This window comes from Pteropus alecto, unplaced genomic scaffold (genome assembly GCF_000325575.1).
Source record: "Pteropus alecto unplaced genomic scaffold, ASM32557v1 scaffold12, whole genome shotgun sequence".
Lineage (NCBI taxonomy): Eukaryota > Metazoa > Chordata > Mammalia > Chiroptera > Pteropodidae > Pteropus > Pteropus alecto.
In genome coordinates this window covers 8,992,886-9,012,372 of record NW_006432669.1, presented here as the reverse complement: position 1 = coordinate 9,012,372, position 19,487 = coordinate 8,992,886, and the positions used below count along the sequence as shown (strand labels likewise).

Below are 19,487 nucleotides of genomic sequence, written 5' to 3'. Positions count from 1 at the left end.
ATATAAATATATTTATATTTGTGTAAAACAAAATTTTCCGAGTTGTAAATAAATTAAAAATCTTAAGAAAACCAAATCAGTATAAAAGTTAAAATTACAGTACATTTAATCCATTCTAAAATTTTGTATTGTCTTCATGAAAGAAATGTACGAACTGTACCCTTGATTGTACCTCTACAAATAGGACATTTTCTTAGAGAAGGGGCACAATCTTTGCATACTACTAGATGACCACAAGGAATAAACACTATGGACACTTCTTTGTCCATACACACTTTACATGTTCTTTCTTCTTGTAGTCTCCTCAATTGTTCTTCCACTGGTAAATCTAAAAAGAGAAACAAATTTTAATAAAGCAATTTGTTGTTTCTCCTCCAATGAAAATCAAGAAAATAAAAATAATGTTTTCTACTAGTTTAAATTATTAATACTACTTTACCTGAAACATTTTCTGTGGGAATATACTTTATGTCCCGTTGCACTAAGGGAGAAAAAAAAAAAGCATTACTATGGCAAATAAGGTTAATATTTAGTTACAGAATATATACTTTTAAACTAATGGTTGAGACTCTGGCCAAATACTATAAATAACTGTCATAATGTCAAGGCAACAAAAGTTTTTAGTCTTTTTGTACAATTAATAGTTTATATATTAGATTGGATTCTTTCAATAATCACAAATTATTAATAAGAGCATATTTTCAATTGACCTAGAAAGTTCTTGAAAGTAATTTTCCAGCACTTACCAAATAAATGCTTGTATAATGTGAGGTCAATTTCTTGTAGAGAATTTCTGAATGCAGTGGCTGCATCATTTCCTTTTACTATAATGATATCAATCAATTCTCTTGCTTGCAAAGATGTCTGTGTTTTCTGTTTAATAATATCATGTTCTTGTTTGTTGATTACTCTGGCAGTTAGTAGACTATCCAGAATTGGAAGCACACAAGTCAAATGTTGAAAAAGTGCCATTCTATTCTTTCGAATATATGATAGATCATCTTTATTAAAAAAAAAACAAAAAAACACAAACATGTTCAAATTCTGCTCACAAACTTTCTTCCATACCTACACATATAACTGAATGAAAAACAACCATAATTCATAATCAGGCATTGAAGTTGATTGCTAGGTTTGGGGGTACCTGATCCCCTTGCCTAATATTACTACTATTTATAATAAGGACTAACACTGAGCACTGTAGTAAATACTGTACATGTATTTACTCATTTCATTTTCACAACAGCACTTTAAGGTAGATCCCAGTACCCTTATTTAACAGATGAGAAAACGGAGGCATGGTGTGGCAAGTAAATTGCTAGAAGACACACAACTAGCAAAAGTCCAACCAAGGTAGGTTGGCAAGTTGGCATCATAATCTGTGCTCTCAACCATATGGCAATACTGCTAAACCTTTAACCAAATAAAATTTAGAACCTAATAAAATTGAAATTTCAATTCAATCTAGTCAAATTGGGGAAAAATAAAATCAAGAAAATTAAAATGAACATTTTAAAAAATTATTCACCCACAAAATTCCTTAAAATTGAATTTTAAGATGAAATTTTAATTATTTCCCCAAATTCGATATGATATTACGATTACCTAAATATTTTGTAATAAAAGGAGAAAGTCACTAATAGCATTTTGAAAACTAAGTCACACTGTCAATAACATTCCTGTCCTAGAGGATCATTGTATTCTTCGAGATCTAGGTTTTGTTGTATATTTTGAAACTGAAATTGTATTATCTCTTTGGAAAGTGACTTATAACTCTAAGTTAATGAATTAATTATTATATAGTTTTACCATGATCCATAAAGCTATTTCTATAACTAATGACAGAAGTTGGGCTGTCTAAAGAATTATTTGGGGAGAGATGATTATCAGGTTTTAGAAATACTGACTTTGTCAGGTAATAGGACACAAAAATAGAACCGTTTAATGAAGAATAAAAAATTGTGCTTAGTCAAAAAGTCAAGGTTAGAGATACATATTTTGAAGATAATTGAAGCTCTGAGAATAAAAAGACCAGGACCTAGAACAGTGTTTCATAAACATCTATTGAACAAATGAACAACCAAGCCTTAGTAATTTAAAGAGCAATAGGAACAAAGAAGTAATAGCCAGAAGGGAGAAGAATTAGAACTTAATTCTGTTAAATTATGTTAGACAAGTAGTGATGCATTAGAAAATTAAAATATAATTTACACTTGATGTTGAAGTATATTCATTCTTCTAAGATTAATTTTCCTAATTACATTTTACTTAATGTAATAGGTTCTCTGAAATTCTTAAGATTTCTAAAGTTGGATTGCTGGTAGCTATGGAAAAAAGTCTCATTTCAAAGTCATAGACTGTATTCAGACTTATAAGAGGTGAAGACTTGAAAATACCTTTGAAGCATATTCTATTCTGGACAAATATATCCTTAATTGCCTTTTTGTTTATACACCTGTCAAGAAATTACATACCCAGCTTTTGGGAAAGTGTAAAGTAATCAGTAACCTAAGTAGAAAGTATTTTAATTCGCCCATTCAAAAAGTATTTTTTGTGTACAGATTATGTGCAGATATTGTTCAAGGTGGTATTGATATAATGCTGAGCTGAGAAGTTAAGAGATCTTTTTGACAATGCAAATCATTGTATATTGTTGACTGGGGGTTTTCTCTGGAAACTTTGTTGATTTTCTTTGGAATAAATATAAATATTTTATAGCTGAATAGCTCTAGACTTCATGAAGTCTATAAATAATTATGAAGATGGGTGTTCTTTTCTTTGAGCAGTTGTTCACTGATGACCAATGGCCAAGACTGAGAAGACTACAGAAAGGACATGCAGCCTGGTCTTCACAGTGAAAAGAGAACTTGACTGACTGGGCTAAGATGAACTTGGACTATGTTGCTGTTGAATTGGTGTGGAGGACTGAATAATTCACATTTTGGTAAATATATAGGATGTTGTATTACTATGGTCTGATATGTTTGTCTGAGTTGGCCAGAAGACAAATCCACCTTTATGGGCAAGGGTAAGTTTATCCAGGAATGGAATGGACAGTCTCACAGTCGATCATCCTGAAAAGAAATAGATCTAAGATGGCCTCGGACAAGGATAAGCGGCATACTCTTTTTTCTTTCTGGGCTTCATGGATATTTGAGGGCCTGAGCTTCAATTAGGGAAAACATGCTTGGGACTTTCCTAGTAATTTGTATGAGCTAGTGAGAGCTACACAGAGATGAACCAGAAGCTAGGCTGGGAGATTCATGAGGATGGGCATAGGGGCACCAAGAGAGGCCACGTACAGTTACAGTTGTCAATTGTCATTTGTGACATAATGCCCTTCTGTCATCCCTAAATCTCCAGTAAGAGCTTGTTGCAGTCTGGTTTCAACTGTGTTGAAACAACTCTCAGATTTGGTCCATGCTGGGAAAGAGCGGCAAAGGAGAGATCATTTCTCAGTGTCAAGGCCAAAGTCATGATAGTAGTCACAGCAACCAGATGAGATTGAATAGGCTCAGAGGAAGAGAGTTTTTGTGAAGGGCAATAGAGCAGAGGCAACAGAGTAGCAGAATAGGCTAATATGGAAGGCGTGGGTAACTTGTCTTGAGAGAATGTGAAACAGTATCCTAGAACTCTCCTAATTACTAGAGGGAGACTACAAAAGGGAACTCAGCTCTTATGTGGGCAGGTAGAAGACTTAATCATAATTTGTACATTAATTTATAGTCACAGGCTAAGACAGACTGTTATACTAATATTAAAATTAATCATTGTCCCTGATCCCACCCCAGTTTACAGCAAATGGGAGTGAGCAACCAGCCTGGGATCAAAAATATGCCATAAATAATAACGTACACAGTCAACTACCCAGAGTACAAATATAAAATAAGAAAAAGCAGGAAAAATTATTTTCATTCAATATATACATTTTCAATTTCCTAAGCGGTTCAAATATATTTTAATGTGAAGAAATTTTCAGAATTAAAATGCAGAATACTAAACATAAGATCTGATTAGGTTGACTATATTTTCAGTAACTTACAATACAGAGACATCAAGTCATTATGGAAATAGAGACTGTACTAACAAATATGTGTACCTGATTCTTGTTCCTCAGTTGCCCTTTCTTTCTCCTCTTCTCTTATTTCATCTTCTGCATTAAGTAAATCTAATACGAGATCACTGACGGTTTTGTAATTCTCTCCGGTTGTTAGGATTTTACTCTGAACTGTCTGTTTTACCAGCCTTCTGCTAAAGCCCATATCCAAAGCAGCTTTAACCACAGGTGTATTCATCATGACTGCATCTTCTGAATGGTTTTCTCCAGGTCCATAATGAACAACTATATGGAATAAAGAATTTAACACATATTGAGATAATCGGTGTGTTGTTTAAATTGAAAATTTTTACAATATCAAAAGCATAAAGCCCCCAAAATGTAAAGCACTATTTGCATTAACTCTGTTAAATTTAAAATAATGATATATATGTTCAGTCACTGTAATAAGAATACGGAATATTGTATTCAGATGCAAAATATGCATTATCTGGCATAACTATGAGTGGGAGAAGGAAAGAGAATGTTGGGAATCAGCCTCTCACCCAGAATTGAGGTTCTTTTTTCCAATGTTGAATGAACAAATGAGGTTTCACATTTTTTTTTTCACATTCTTTGAAGGAAGCTATTGTCATCACTCACCTTTATTACAGCAAAGGCCTCTTACAATATTGTTCCCATCTAGTTCATATTCAACATTGCAACAAGAGTGATTTTTTAAAAACACAAATCTGATTGTGTCATACTCCTTAAATTCCATCAACAAGTCCATTGTCCTTAGGATAATATTCACTTGTGGCTTACAAGATCTCACAATCTGGACCCTGTTTATTTCTTCACCCTCATTTCTGGCCACTTATTCATTCACATTTTATACTCTAGCCCAGAAGTCACAAACTGATGGCTCTTGGATCAAATTCTGCCTGCAGTGCTGACTTCTCTTACAGCTGAACTGCCTCACTCATTTTTCTGTTCACAAATCCTATTTCTGGCTGTAGAGAATTTTATTCAGTTCTTCAAATGTGCCTGTTCTCCTTTGTCACTTAAGTTTTCTGTGTGATATTCTCTGTGCCTGGAATATTCTTTTCTTCCTTTTGTCACTTGGTTAATTCCTACTCTTCCCTTTGATTCTGTGATAAGACAAATACTTCCTCTTATCTGAAGCCTTTTCTGATCTTCTAAGTTGAGGTTAACTGTCCCTCATGTATTCTCATAGCACACTTTACTTTCCCACCACATTCCTTTCTCTTATCTGTGTTATTTGTCTGTGTTCCTTATTATTAGCTCATGGGAACAGTAGTTGTGTTTTTTTCTGTTCTCTATTTTTTCCTCAGAATAGTGGATACACAATAAATATTTATTGAATTGAATTGAACACTAGATAATGGAGTAGAAGAGCTTGTTCAAATATGGACCCTATCACTTTTTAAGTTTAAGGTGACAGGTCACTTAACTCTCTGAGTCTCAGGGTCCCTATTGAAAAGGGGAAATAATATTTTGTTCCCTCTCATTTCATAGAAAGAATATGTGAGCAATCTAATGTCATAGTCTATCTGTTCCCACACTGGTCTGAGAACAAGGGTTAGGCTGCATGTGTGTAGTTTGTGAAAACTACAGATGCTCAAGTTCCACTCTTAGATACTATGATTCAATTCAATAGTTTTAAAGTAGAGATTAGCAATCTGTAATATTTCTTAAAGTAGAGACTTAAATCTGTACTATTTAAAGTTCCTTAGGCAATTATGCCCTAAAGTTTGAGAAATACCAACTTAATGTATTTGAAAATGCATTGTAAAGTATATCATAACACAAATGTACATTATTACCATTATCAAATTTCAATCTTAATAGTACCAAGTGATTCTAATTTAAATGTAGCAATTATCATCATGATACATACTTGGTGACTCTGCATTTCCATCTTCTGGATTGTCTGAAGTAGATAACAGCTACAGAAAAAAGGTAAAAATTAAAATATACAAATTTTATCCTATCCATTGCAAAAAAAAAAAAAAAAAAGAGCGAGATATGTTTTTTATTCAACTTATTGCAAACTGACTTGCTTACTGGCAAAATAATTTTTTATGTCAAAACAATATTTTATTTACATCCAACAGTAATTCTCCAAGCCATAAACTAAATGAGTTTCTTTTATTATATTAACAAATAAAATCTATTTTTATTAAGGCAAGAGAATGGATACACCTTTTCAGTGATCTATGAGACAATCATTGTTTGCCTTTCATCCCAAATATCTATGTTTCCTGGGTCTTCCTTTGGGATAAGCTGGACCCTGTATCAGTTACTATGGCAAGAAAGTGTTTGACTCTCAAACTATTGCATAAGTTCTTATTTGCTTTTCTATGAAGATTAAAAATAGCAACACAATTCTCTTTATCAAATCTTTTTAAGAAAAATTAATATAGTAAAACATTAAATGCTACTATCTGACCCAATTTTTTTCTTTGAATAATTTAATTTATTGCAACTTTATTAGAAAAATACTTAGAGAGAAACGTAAGTTAAATATTATTTTTCAAGAAGTTTCTAATTCTGGATTTGTTTTGTCCAAAGAATAGTACTCTCTAAGATCATGGCTGGGTATTATAAAAAAGAAAATGTATTTTTAAAGCAACTCTTGCTTTTGCACTAAAATACTACTCCCTGTATTAGAAAATAATTCAACTGTTGCTAATGAACGATTAAAAAATGAATAAAACAAACCATCCCTACCTGTTCAAGTAGATGAGGGTAACTGGCTTGAATTTGACTGATGAACTCTTGTCCTTTAATTCGTATCAAATATTCACACCTAAAATGTAAACAAAATTAAGTTTAGGGAGTTATTTTAATCTGGCCATTTGTAGACTGCTAAATATTTCAAATGAACATAAACATTCATATAACCACTGGACTATTCATTGAGTATATGAGAAGTGGTAAGAGATACTAAAGTCAAAGGCAAGATGATGTAAGCAAGAGGAAGGCCATCGCTGGTACTCTGCCAAGGCCAAAGCGAATAAGGGTCACGAGTCTCTCAGCTGACTGTAGATGGGTAAGACTCTCTTCACTCAGACCTTCTAGTTACTCTCTTCAACTATTCTAAGATTCCTAGAAACACTCTAAACATTAAGAACAGAGCCAAGGAGATGGGTAGCAAGTTCCCTAATTATACTAGTCATACATAAGCTTTGTATGTGTAAAAGCTGAAAATATACGAAGAGGGACAAGAGAAAGAATGAGGAAGCGGAACATTTTCTAATAAGATAGATATTTACAAGTTTGGCATTTCCTAGATAATATACCACCATTGTCAAATTTCAGGACAAAATGAATTCATGACACTATCAAAGCCAATTTAACATCCTTTTATACATTTACAAAATTAGCACAATGGAAATCTAGCAGCACTTTTTAAAACAACTATGGAAGTTGTTCTTAACCTTCATAATTTTTGAAATCTGAATATGAAATCTGAAATATTTGGGGAGCACAAAGTTATTATAAATGAAGATATGGTATATTTAAAAAATACATTTATTAAGTTTAGTAATCAACATTCAAAATACTAAAAGTTTTGACCATGAGAAACATATAGGCCATCTAATTTTGATTTTTTAAAAAAGAAGAGTGTAAGCAAGTATAGAATCAAAAGCGAAAGACATAACAATAAAATGCTATGTAGTGATGAAAACAGATGAGATGGGTCTATATTTACCCTGATCACCCTATTTAATATTGTAACCTGCTTGGTGCTTCTGATCTCCTTTATCCTGATTTCTTTTTTCTTTTTATCCATAGCACTTACTACTTTCCAACATGCTACGTAACTTATTTATTAAGTTTTTATTATCTGCCCTCTCTTGCTATAAAATCGTCATATGAGACCAGGAGTCTTGGAGTTTGTCCCACTGAGTATTTTAAGTACCTAGAACAATGCCTAGCAATAGGTCGTCAATTAATGTTATTGAATGTTGAATGAATGGAAATATGTCCACGATATAATGTTGATTGAAAAAAGTTTCAAAACAGTACATATAATATCTAATTCATGTAATAAAATTGTATACAATTATGTACATGTGCATAAGGAGATATCTGAAGGGATGTTCACTAAAATGGTAACTGTAGCCATCTTTAGGTTATGAATTCTGAACATTTAAATTTTTTTTGTCTCTACTTGTCTACAACATGTAATTTTGGTTTTATAGTGAGTTATACTATTTTTAAATATATATTACACAAAAAGCCATAAACCCATTTCTTTATCTTAAATTTCCATCAAAACCTTTTAGGTAATTATTTTTCTAAGTAATCCATCTTAAGTTTATTCACAAATGTATTTTTGAAACAAAGAATAAAGTAATGACTGATTATAGGGTTAACGCATATAACCCACCTCATGATAGTTCCACATATTTGCAAAGAGAATTTCAAAACAATTACCTTGGAAACCACTTGGCGTGTTCCACCCATGGGTCATCTCCGTATTCCCAACACCTCAGTCCACCATCACAGCAAAAGCATTTTACATCATCATTGTGACCTAAAATTAATTTTGGACCAAAACTTATGAATACATACAATTTTCCCATGAAAATGTACAAAACATGTTGAATTTTATTATTATTATCAGATTAAGTTTCTTACCCATATAATAAAAGCCTGCACTTGCAAGCTGCTTAGGATGAACTGCAACACTAGAGGGCCAATTACAGAATGTTTTCATACGAGCTGCCTGGGTCTGCATGCTCAGATTAGAAACAGTGTATGAAGTGTCTTGAAACTGATTTTCTAAAAATGGACAATTTGGGAAATGTCTCAGGTGTTCTGACATAGCATCATCCTTTGGTTCCCAATTGCTCAATTTTCCACCACAGGCAAAGCAAGCCACTCTGTCTCCGGGTCCTATGTAGTAAAAACCTGCTTTTGCCAGGTCTCTTGGCGACAGAAAGGTCAATGGCCACTTCTGGAAAGTAAGTAATCTGGCATTTAGAGTATTCATTGCATAACCGTAGGAACTTCTCCTCAAGGCAGCAAAATCTTGATTCGGTCTCGAGTTTACAGGATTTGATCCAAAGTTTACTGGATTTGACGGAAAGCTTGAAAAAGAGCCACTGAAATATTCACTGTTTTCCAAACTTGACGGAAATGACTGTGTGGAATTTGTTACTGAAGAAGGAAAAGTAAACTGAGAAGTGGCTCCCGAAATGCTACCTGAATTTAGTTTCTGAACAAAACTGCAGCTAGGATACAACTTTTTATGCTTTTCAATAGGATTGTCTCCTTGTTTCCAGTTATCCAGCATCAGGCCACAACAGAAGCATTTGACCTTGTCATTCACACCAGTGTAATAAAAACCAGCACGAGCAAGACTCCTCTCTGAGACAGGAACACCAGTGGGGAAAAATGAATACGTAGACATTCGATACAGTTCACATGAAAGGTCATATTTCAATTCAAACATGTTGGCACTTTTCATCAAATTTGACAAGAATACGCTATTTTCTACTATATTCATAAAGAAATGGATGGGGAGGAAAAGGGACTAGCCTTTCTCTGGGGAGGTAGTTTTGTGCATGGCTTTTGATTTTTTTTTTTTTTTTTTAAAGTTTTAGCACTAGGTTGAACACCTAGAATGGGAAACCTTCCGTTTTTTTCCTCCAATGCAGTTAGGGTTTTAGTATGGAGAGATTTATATCCTATACTGATCATATTAAGGGACAATTATGCACAAGAGCACCTTTGTATAATCTTTGTACAATGTAAACATGATGCTACAGAACCTTGTGATGAAAATTAAAACCTTTCATAAAAGTATAGAGTGCTTTAGGTCATCAAAATGCCATTTAGTGTCAGACATTTCCACAGGTAGGTAAACTTCTCTACTAGGATGCTTAAGTGACATTTGGCCAGCCTAAAGATAAAATGTTTGACTCACACAGCTGGCTTGTTTTCATGGTGGAAAATTATACTCTGTAAGTACTCTACAGAAAAAATATTCAAACTATATTTATTTCACTTTATTTAAATTGTGAAATTTGGTAGCCAGGAAAAAAAAAAGCATAAGACCTACCTCAAAAAAGGAAAAGAAATTGTTACCATATTTCACTGCTTCTAAGATGCATGTTTTAATATCTCTGTGATTGAGAGGTTATCTTTCAATTAATGGCATATCATATTTTAGTTAGCAGCATTTCTATTTCTTAGAGGTACATAAAATAATGGTGTGTCTTACAATTGATGGCATTTTAGATTCAATGAAATATGGTGTATCCCAAATCTTGCTCAAATTAAGTACTTTTTCTTCTTACGATCATTATAATAGAACAAAATCTAAAATTTTCTTCCCGATAAAGAGCTTAAATAGTAACAGAATTGGCTGATACATCTTAAGGGTTAGTTTTAAGATTTATTTAATAATAATTATTTCCCATAGATAGGAACCTGGTTACTTAGTAATAGTGATACTATTAAATCTCAGTAAATTAGACCTATTTTAAGTAATCAGAGATTAATGTATTTGCTCAATGGTCTTTTAAACTAAACTTTGTGCTGTGTAGAGCCAACATCAAATCTTCTACTCTGATAGTGAATTTATTTTTAAAAACAAACTCAGAGTGCTGAGTTTGTAGGTCAAAATAGAGAGCCAAATTGTACAAACTTGACTTTGGTCAGAAATTTTTTTTTTTTTTTTTCACAGATAGCATAGCTTGAACTGAAATTTATCAAGACCAAAAAATAAATAAATTTACTTCGTCACAATCCACTCTTTTTGAACAGTGGCGTTCTCAAAATTCAGATGATCTCAACCATGACTATTAAAAAATAGATTCTGCATCAATAATATCAGCAATGACCAATAAACGAGTCATCATGGTTTTTCTAGCAGTGATTTGCAAAATGGTTTCCTGGGTCCCACAGATGTTGGGAAATATATATTTTTTTAATATTGGAATTTTCTACTACAGACTTTAATGCTTCGTTTCCAGGTGGTGGGAGAAATATTCAATACTAGTGTTTATTTCCCTCAAAAGTAAATTATTATGTCTAATTTCAGTTTTCCTTTCATTGGCCAAAAAGTTTACACGTTATTATCGAAACCTTCTTGGTGTTAATTACTGTCTCTGTAAAATTTTCTTTCTGAATAAGTTTGTTCAGTTTACCAAAATGTAACCACCAGCCATCATTCTTATTCTTATCATTCTCAGAGATAGCTCATTTTAACTACATTTTAGACTTTTAAAATACCAATAGCCTTATCAATGGTTAATTTCTTCACCAGTCATCAAGTTCATCTTTCCTACTTTGTCTAAATTTGTTGTACCTATCAAAAAGTTTTGTTCTTGACATTTCTTTGTCATTGTAGAAGTCTTTTAACATGTCAAAGGTCTTATTTGCACATTTCTCTAATTTAGCAAAGGGTCAATATTGACTTTTTGTTTTAGATAGCTGTTATTCATTTTTAAATTTTACCAAACAAAGGTACTTTTTTTCTATTCTACATAGCAGCCAGTGGGAGATTTCCTGACCAGTTTTGAAGAGTGCTTCAACAATGCGTCCCAGGTACAATCACTTCTCCACAATCAAATTCAAAATCGAACTCATTATTACTTTACAGTTATATTTTATGTAACTAGATGATATTTTTAAAATTAACATTCTTTGGATGCCAAAAACTCTAGTTAGCTACTTAATTTGTTTAATTCATGCACAAAACTACCTCCCGGAGATTAGACTAAGTCCCTTTTTAGGATTTTAGGCCTCCATTTTGAACTGTTTTGATTTACAGAAAAAACTGGAAAAAATCTAGAAGTAGAACTGTTCACTTCCTTTGCAAAACCTGTTAAAAAAAAAAAGACAGTTTTAAAAGTCAAATAGTTCACAGAAGTAACACAATGATATTTAAAAAACATTTTCTCCAAAATAGAGCTCTAGTGTTTACTAATTGTCTACCGTGTACAGGGTGCTGTACTAGGCACGGCAGAGGCCAGGAAATCCCAGACGAAAACCAGAGGGCTCAAACTGGAAGCCAGCAGAGATATTATGTTTGGCTTGCACAGAAATGTACTACAGTATTTTACTAATTTTTTTAACTTTTTTTTATTTTGAAGTTAATTTATACTTAGAGAATCTTACAAAAATAACAGTTCTCACATACCTTGCACTCAACTTCCCCAAAGTTAACATCTTACATAAACAACCATAGTACGATTACTGGAACCAGGAAATTAATATTGATATAAAGCTGTTAATTAATCTGCATGCCTTGTTTGAATTTTGCCAGCTTTCCAAATAAGTTTATCTTGGACCACAGTATTTTGAAATGTTTTAATTAATTACCGACCATTTTTTAAAAGTTAAAAGATTTCTCATAACATCCTAGATTCCAAGCTTCTCTTGAAAGATCAGAAGATCTTGCCACACGGGGCCTATATTCCTGCAGGGCAGCAATCAGCCAGCCTCCAGCAGTGACTGTACCCTTCAGGGAGGGCACATGCTCTCCAGTTTGACATTACACTTTGACTCCTGGAGACTGGCAGTTGCTATTTGTCACTGAGCTGGCACTACTGTTTTTCTTACAGTAGAGTTATCTGGAAAGTGAAATTATTCTAATATGTGTGCCTGTTCAAAGTCACAAAAATGAAAGGTAGACAAAGAGACACATGTTTAGAGAAAAATGAGCATATCATATTTCTTTCTGGAAAGGAAGAATATTCTTACATGTTAACATATGTAAACAAAGTGTGTTTTGTTTAAAAGAGACACCCACAGTTTTATTCATTTATATCACCTCCCTGGCCCCTATGCATTTGAGATTGCCAACCCTTGCATAAATCTTTCATTAAAGAAGCTTTGGTGTGAAAGCAAGGCAAGTGTTTGTGAAAATTTAGGCAACAGTTATACGATAAATAGACCAAAAAAAAAAAAAAAAAAAGCCAAGATGCCAACCCTGGATCAATTTAAACTCTATCTTAACCATTTCCAACATTTTGACTTCCAAAATGCTGCTGCAGAATACCTGCAACCCTGCAGACTGGGACCAGCATGATTCCACATGCCACCTAGGCTTGGCCCTTCACCATCCCTAACAATTCCACTTAACCCTGGTCAGTTCCCTAGCCCACTGTCCTATACAACTCTTCTAAACATTCAATACCTTCCTCCAATTTCTCCACCACTCTCCCATCTTGCTTTTGGTAGATGGCTTTGCCTTCTGTTTCTCAAAGAAAAGAGACATCACTGAGCAGTAATCCCCTCACATTCTCAAATCCACGCCTTTTTCACTCACAACCTACTTGCTACCTCAGATAACAATACTTGCCCCTTTACAGGTCCCATCCTCCTACAGCCTCAGAAATCTTAACCCCATCCCCCTCATCTGTTCAACTCTCACTCTCTACTGGCTCTTTTCCTTCAATATAACAAGCATGCTTAAGTTCGTCTAAGCATTCAAATAAAAACAAACCAAAAATTCCTCTTTGAACCACACTTTTCACTTTAACAACTATCATGTTTCTCACCATCTCTTCACAGCCAAGTGAATTAACAAGCATCTATGGTTAAGGTCTCCGACTACAATTGGCATTAGCCAACACTATCTAAAACTAATCTCCATATTATTAACACCAATCGCTTCTTTGCCAAAACCAGTGGAAATTTTTGTGTCTGACACTGGGGCTCACTTCCTCTTAGAAATGCTCTACTCCCTTGGCTTCTCTGTTACCACGCTCTTGGAATTCCTTTCTAGTGGTTCCTTCTCAGTTTGGCTCAAGTCCCCAACCTGCTCTCTTATTACTCTATCATTTCCAGTGGGCAGCCTCCCTGAGTCCAGGGCTGTTGGGTGTCACTACCCTCTTGGGCACTTAGCATATCCATGTTTCTGACGCTAAAATGTAAGTTTGCCTTTTTTTCTGCCTCCCCCTGAGCTCCTTCAGATCAGAACTCTATTTCTGCTATGTAACAGCCTTCCCAACCTCAACACCTACCCAGCCCGGCATATAATGTAGACACTAAGATCTTTTGTTGAAGAAGTGAATTTTAGCAAACTTGACTGAGGCCTCCCCTCACATGACCACCATACCCTCATTTGCATGGTATTAAGGTGTTTCCAACACCATTCAGTCTCCCCATAGGGGGAGAGTAGGGGGTGGCGACCTTAGGCAAGTCAATCTCCCTGAGTTTCCTCATGGTCAGTGGAGCTACTTATGGTAATTGCTTCCTAAGATTTTGAGAATTAAACCTGAAAAACACCTGAAAAGTCTTTGGAGGGGATCCTAGCATGATTAGGTATTAGCAACAGCTGATGTTAGCAATAAAGAGCAAATATTACTGTTAGTTACTTTAGCATCAGCCAAATGCCCCCAGTACTTTACTAATTAAGAGCACTACTGGATTTCCCTGCCAATCACCAGGAAAAGAATCGAAAACCAGCTGTCCTTCTGCCACCACTTGGGGACATTTCTACATTTATTTATTAAATAAATATTTTACTGAGTCATTATGCAAAGCTCTGCTTTAGGCTCTATTCTGAAGCTTAATTAGCACACTCAAAGACCCGGTGATACTTCTTGGCAAGCAAATTAAACCAAATATCAAAGCCTCCCCATCCCCAGTTCACTGCCTCTCCCCATAACTGAGCCCCCGGCGACAAAGCACTCCGAAAGTGAATGTCGGCGAGCGCAGGGCGGGCGGGGCAGAACCCTCACGCGCCCCAGAGCCCAGTGGCCCAGCGCTTCCCCACCGGCTGGCCGCAAAGTCTCCGGGGCCAGGGCGGCGGGGACCCGCCCAGAGAGCGCCGAGCGCGCAGGGGGAAAGACGCCCACGCTCGCGGGGTACCCAGTGTTTTTGCTTGAGCCCAGTCTGCTCGAGGGCCGACCTGGAGCTGACCTCTGGGCCCTAGAGCAGTGTTCGGTGACCGTGCCTCCCCGCTGGCCCTCGTCCTCCGCCGCCCGCCCCGCGCGCCTCTCGCCCAGCAGCAGAAGCGGCTCCTGCCCGGGCGCGATGGGTGTGGGGAGGGCGTCGCGCGCGCTCACAGCCTCGCGGCAGCGCTCGTCACCCACCTGCTGCCCTGAGGCCGATGTGCGCTAGCAAGACCTGCCTGCCGTGTCTTCTCGGGTGACACCTGTCGCCCCGGCTGTTCCGTGCCGGCTACAGTCTCACACTGTCTTTTAATGTCTCACTTCGCCCTCCCCACCCCCACCTACATACACCCGACACGCCTGGTGTTCTGCACTCCTCCCACTGGTTGGTGCTTTCCTCTTAGGACGTAGGGGAACTCCAGCGGTAATAACCACACACACTTCCCCTTAATCAGTGGCCTGTCAAACCCACTCGGGGATTTCCATGACCCTAAAAGCATGACTGTTTCTTAACTGTGGTGTATGGGCGTGGCATTTACTGAAAGACCTTTGGTTCATTGTTCGTGGGTCAGAGGAAATAGTGGTAACGGTGCAGAGAAGATAACCTGAATGGAAAAGGTCCATCTCCCATATATATTAAAAGAGAAAGAAATGAAAAAAACAAAACACGAAATTTTGTGAATTCCTTCTGCTAATTTTTACTTTTTGTTCTAATGGAGAAAGTAAGGAATAAATAGAAATGCAGAGGCATGTAAAAGTCACATGACTCTTTTTCAGCTTATTTTTACTGTTTCAAAGATTGAGATCACCTCATTGGTTTCCTATATAGAAACGGGTTTTTTTTGGTTGGGTGGGTTTTTTGTTTTTTTATTTGTTTTTTTTTTTTTCTTTTTTTTTACAACTAGGGCAGAGTTGGCTATAAAAAATTCCACCTCTTGTCTCATAGGGGATATTCTCATGGAAACCCGAAGTCTGAGTCTAAGAGCACTGCCATATTTTCCTCAACATTCCTTGGCTAAGCAGTAAATTTAAGCAACTTCATCTGAGACAGTGCCAGGGAAACAGATGAATTGGAAGAGCTCACCTGACTTTCCTGTCTTCCAGTATATCAAAGACAATCAGGAACTAAAGGCAGAACCCATAATATTATTCCTGAATTCATCATTATCCTGTGGAAACAAGAAGGATGCCCATTCCATTCAATACAGCCTGGAAGAGCTCCAGATGGCATTATATCACAAAGATTAAGTTTGTCTATCATGTAGAGATTTCAATAAATTTTTGTGTGGTTTTTTTTGTTTTTGTTTTTTCCCCCTTTTTTTCCAAGTCAATATACTTTTGAACCTGCTTAATTCAAAATTTTATAAGTTATTTTCAACTCATCTTTGGATGATCAAAAACATTTTGTGGTCCTTATACACTGTTGATCATGTATCCACCAAAAGAGTTTTGGAAAACTTTATTCTTCTGCACGTTTTTAACTCGATATTAAAACATAAAAGTTGTCATAATTGCAAAGGAAATACAAAATATAGACAGATATTTTAAAATAAAACTGATCCACCACTCTTTTAAATATATACAATGAATTACAAATACTACAGCCATTTGATACTCACTGTCATCTGTTCAACAATTAATATATCAGCTCATCTTTAATAATTGGAAATATTATATCACTGCCTTTTGTCCTTGAACGTTCTACTCCCTCCCACAGAATTTTAATATATGTTCATAATGAACATCTTTATGATCACTCTGGCACATATTTCTGAAACAATGTATGCATAAATTAAAAGTTAATTTTTTTTTTTTTTTTTACACGTACAGCACCGGGTCTTCCTAGGTGGTCTCCCATCCAAGTACTAACCAGACCAGACCTTGCTTAGCTTCTGAGGTCAGACAGGATCTGGCTTGTTCAGAGTGGCATGGCTATAGATTGAAATTTAATTTTTATAAAATTTATTTTTTTACTTATTTTGTGATCATAGGCTCTAAGTGCTAAAGAAAAATTTCTCCTTGATTGCATTATCACATATTACTTTCAGTACTTATTAAACAATTGATTAAATAATATAAACATATTATAAATGTTGAAGTAAAATCCTACTTCAAATGCAATCTTAATAGGGTTGCAGGTTATATTTTAACAATTTATTCAAGTGTGTGTTCATGAATATCACCTATTACTAGAATATGATAGGGTTTAGCATAGTTTCTGTTCCTCTTTTTCATTTCTAAAGATTATTAAGTGTTGAAAAATCTACATAAATAAGTAGATAGGCCCAGAAGGGATGTTATTAAATTAACTTTTTACAATTTTTTAAACATTTATTTTATAGCCCAAAACTCATTTAGTGATCTTTATTCTGAAAGATCAGTTATCAGTAGACAACTCAATTTTCTTTAAATCGGTGACTTGGAAACCACAAGACTTTTGTTCCCCAGTTAGGGTTGCCATAGTTAGCAAATTAAAATACAGCACATCTACTTAAATTTAAATTTGAGATAAACAACACATAATCTTTCAGTATAAGTATGTTCCATGTAAAGCATTATTTGCTGAATACATTATTCATTGATTATCTGAAATTCAAATTTAACTGGGTGTCCTATATTTTATCTGGCAGCGTTATACGCAGATACTGGAGTCATCCATTTTTCTCAACACTAACAATGAATATTTCTAATTGTTCGGGAAGATTTTATACCTAGGGTCAATACACCATTTTAAAACCCAAGTTGGGTAAGAGGCGAACCTGTATTTTCTAAGAAGAGAGAAACTTTGTGAGAAGATAGAAGAGACCTGGCAACCTAAAAACTCTTGTTTTCAAGAAGATCAGTTTAAGGGAAAACTACATATGAAAATACAACATCAGATTGTTAATTCCCTTAAAAATATTTGAGTTCCACTTACACATGGCTAAATCTTTGTAAAGACTTGGTAAGTTCATCCATGGGAACACATATCCCAGTTTAAAGACCACGGCCTAAGAAATTCTAAACTGACTAGGATTCACAAGTTCTTCCAACTAATAATGATTGTTGAGATCAGAACTTTCAGGGCCTGGAGTGAATCAATATGTCTTCTTTGTGGCATTTTATACAACTTTGATTGTTGATTTTTAAAAAGCCATCGTTTTCTTGTAACAATTCTAAGTTATATAGGAATAAGGACTGTATATATTTGTTCACTGCATTGTTCTAGTACCAGCTGGGCACCTGAAAATAGTAGGTGCTCAATAAATTTTTGTTGACTCACAAAAATGGAGTCAATCTATCTACTTGGGCCTACTCTATTTTAAAATTGCACCCCAATTTTTTTATAGTATAACATACCTTACGTTTTCCCTCTAACCCTTTGAATATCCTAAATATGTTATACAAAAACTCTTCTCTTCTTTCCAGTGTCCAACTTATCTAAATATATTTTCTCACCAAATACTCTTTTAGAGACAGAAATAAGAAGAAAATGTTTGAGGAAAGGGACAAGGTAGACACATAGGGCCATTACTATCTTTAGTTATTTAGTTTCTCCTACTTTCAATGAGTAAGCAAGGTGTAAGTGTGCGAGGGTTTTTCACCCCGTTCCTGGTTTGGGACTTTGATCTCTTTAGCAGTGATATGTTCTCAATATCCTATTATTAAATAATCAACTTTAAAGTGTTTTTTCCTTTGAGGGTAATTATGATAAAAAAAATTCTTTCTCTGAAAGTAATAATGTTGAAACAACTTCAGTACTAACCTAATGCTATTGCACTGTAAATTTTAAACATTTTTAATTAAAGAAATACATAAACATTCTACCCAGGAATCTAGAACTGAAAATAAAAGTGAAATCTAACAAAGGGAACATGCTGTTCTGATTTCAGTGAATAAGAGAGTCATTATAAATGCTGGGAATTTCCTAATCTGTTGACAACTTTACATCATGTAAATAAAATAGATTCGCCTGAACAAGTGCTAATGAAGAAATTTACAAATAAATATCTTTTAATATAGGCCGACCTGTTCTCAAACGTAATGAAGTTTGCCCTTATAAATGGTAGCTTACTTTTAATTTCTTTGTCCTGACAGTGAAACCAGCAGGCAAATGAGTCCAGAGTTTGTGCTGCCTGCTCTGCTTAGCCAAAAGACTGACACAGGAGTCGGACTAAATAGAATAAGCGTTTATTAGAGAATTGCAACTCCCAGGGACAGGCGTGCTATCGCTCAAAGGCCTGGCTCCCTCTCGGGAGTACAGATTACATAGGAAAAAAAAAAATCAGTAGTCATGGAAACTAAGGGCATTGAGGTCATTGATCAGTGTCCGTTTCTGGAATCAGCCATGGCGCCATCCCGTCTGATCCCGTGACCTTTCCCTCGATGAGGCTGTGGCTGAAACACATCTAAAGCTAAGATGTTATACTTAGCTTAAAGTTCAACCCAAACCTATTTGTCCTCATGATTATAGAGGCTCAGTTAATCATGTCCTAAAGCTTAATGATTTAAGGAGCAGGCATACAGAGGACAAGGATGGGGGAGTCATAAAGCCTTTATCTGGGCAAAACCAGCTTGAATCAAGAGAA

General features: G+C 35.2%; 1 protein-coding gene and 1 pseudogene across 1 annotated transcript; both read right to left on the bottom strand.

The window, feature by feature from the left end:
* Positions 1-88: 88 nt before the first annotated feature.
* On the bottom strand, positions 89-15,274 carry LOC102884388 (baculoviral IAP repeat-containing protein 3). Its single transcript, XM_006907509.3, has 9 exons — positions 15,121-15,274; positions 8,708-11,900; positions 8,504-8,603; positions 6,791-6,869; positions 5,958-6,006; positions 4,100-4,342; positions 747-1,001; positions 440-481; positions 89-328 (listed from the first exon to the last, which is right to left on the bottom strand). The coding sequence occupies exons 2-9, from the start codon at positions 9,576-9,578 to the stop codon at positions 135-137; spliced, it is 1,833 nt and encodes a 610-aa protein (XP_006907571.1). The 5' UTR covers positions 9,579-11,900; positions 15,121-15,274; the 3' UTR covers positions 89-134.
* A 1,466-nt stretch (positions 15,275-16,740) lies between these two features.
* LOC112476244 lies at positions 16,741-16,859 on the bottom strand (annotated as a pseudogene).
* Positions 16,860-19,487: the final 2,628 nt, after the last annotated feature.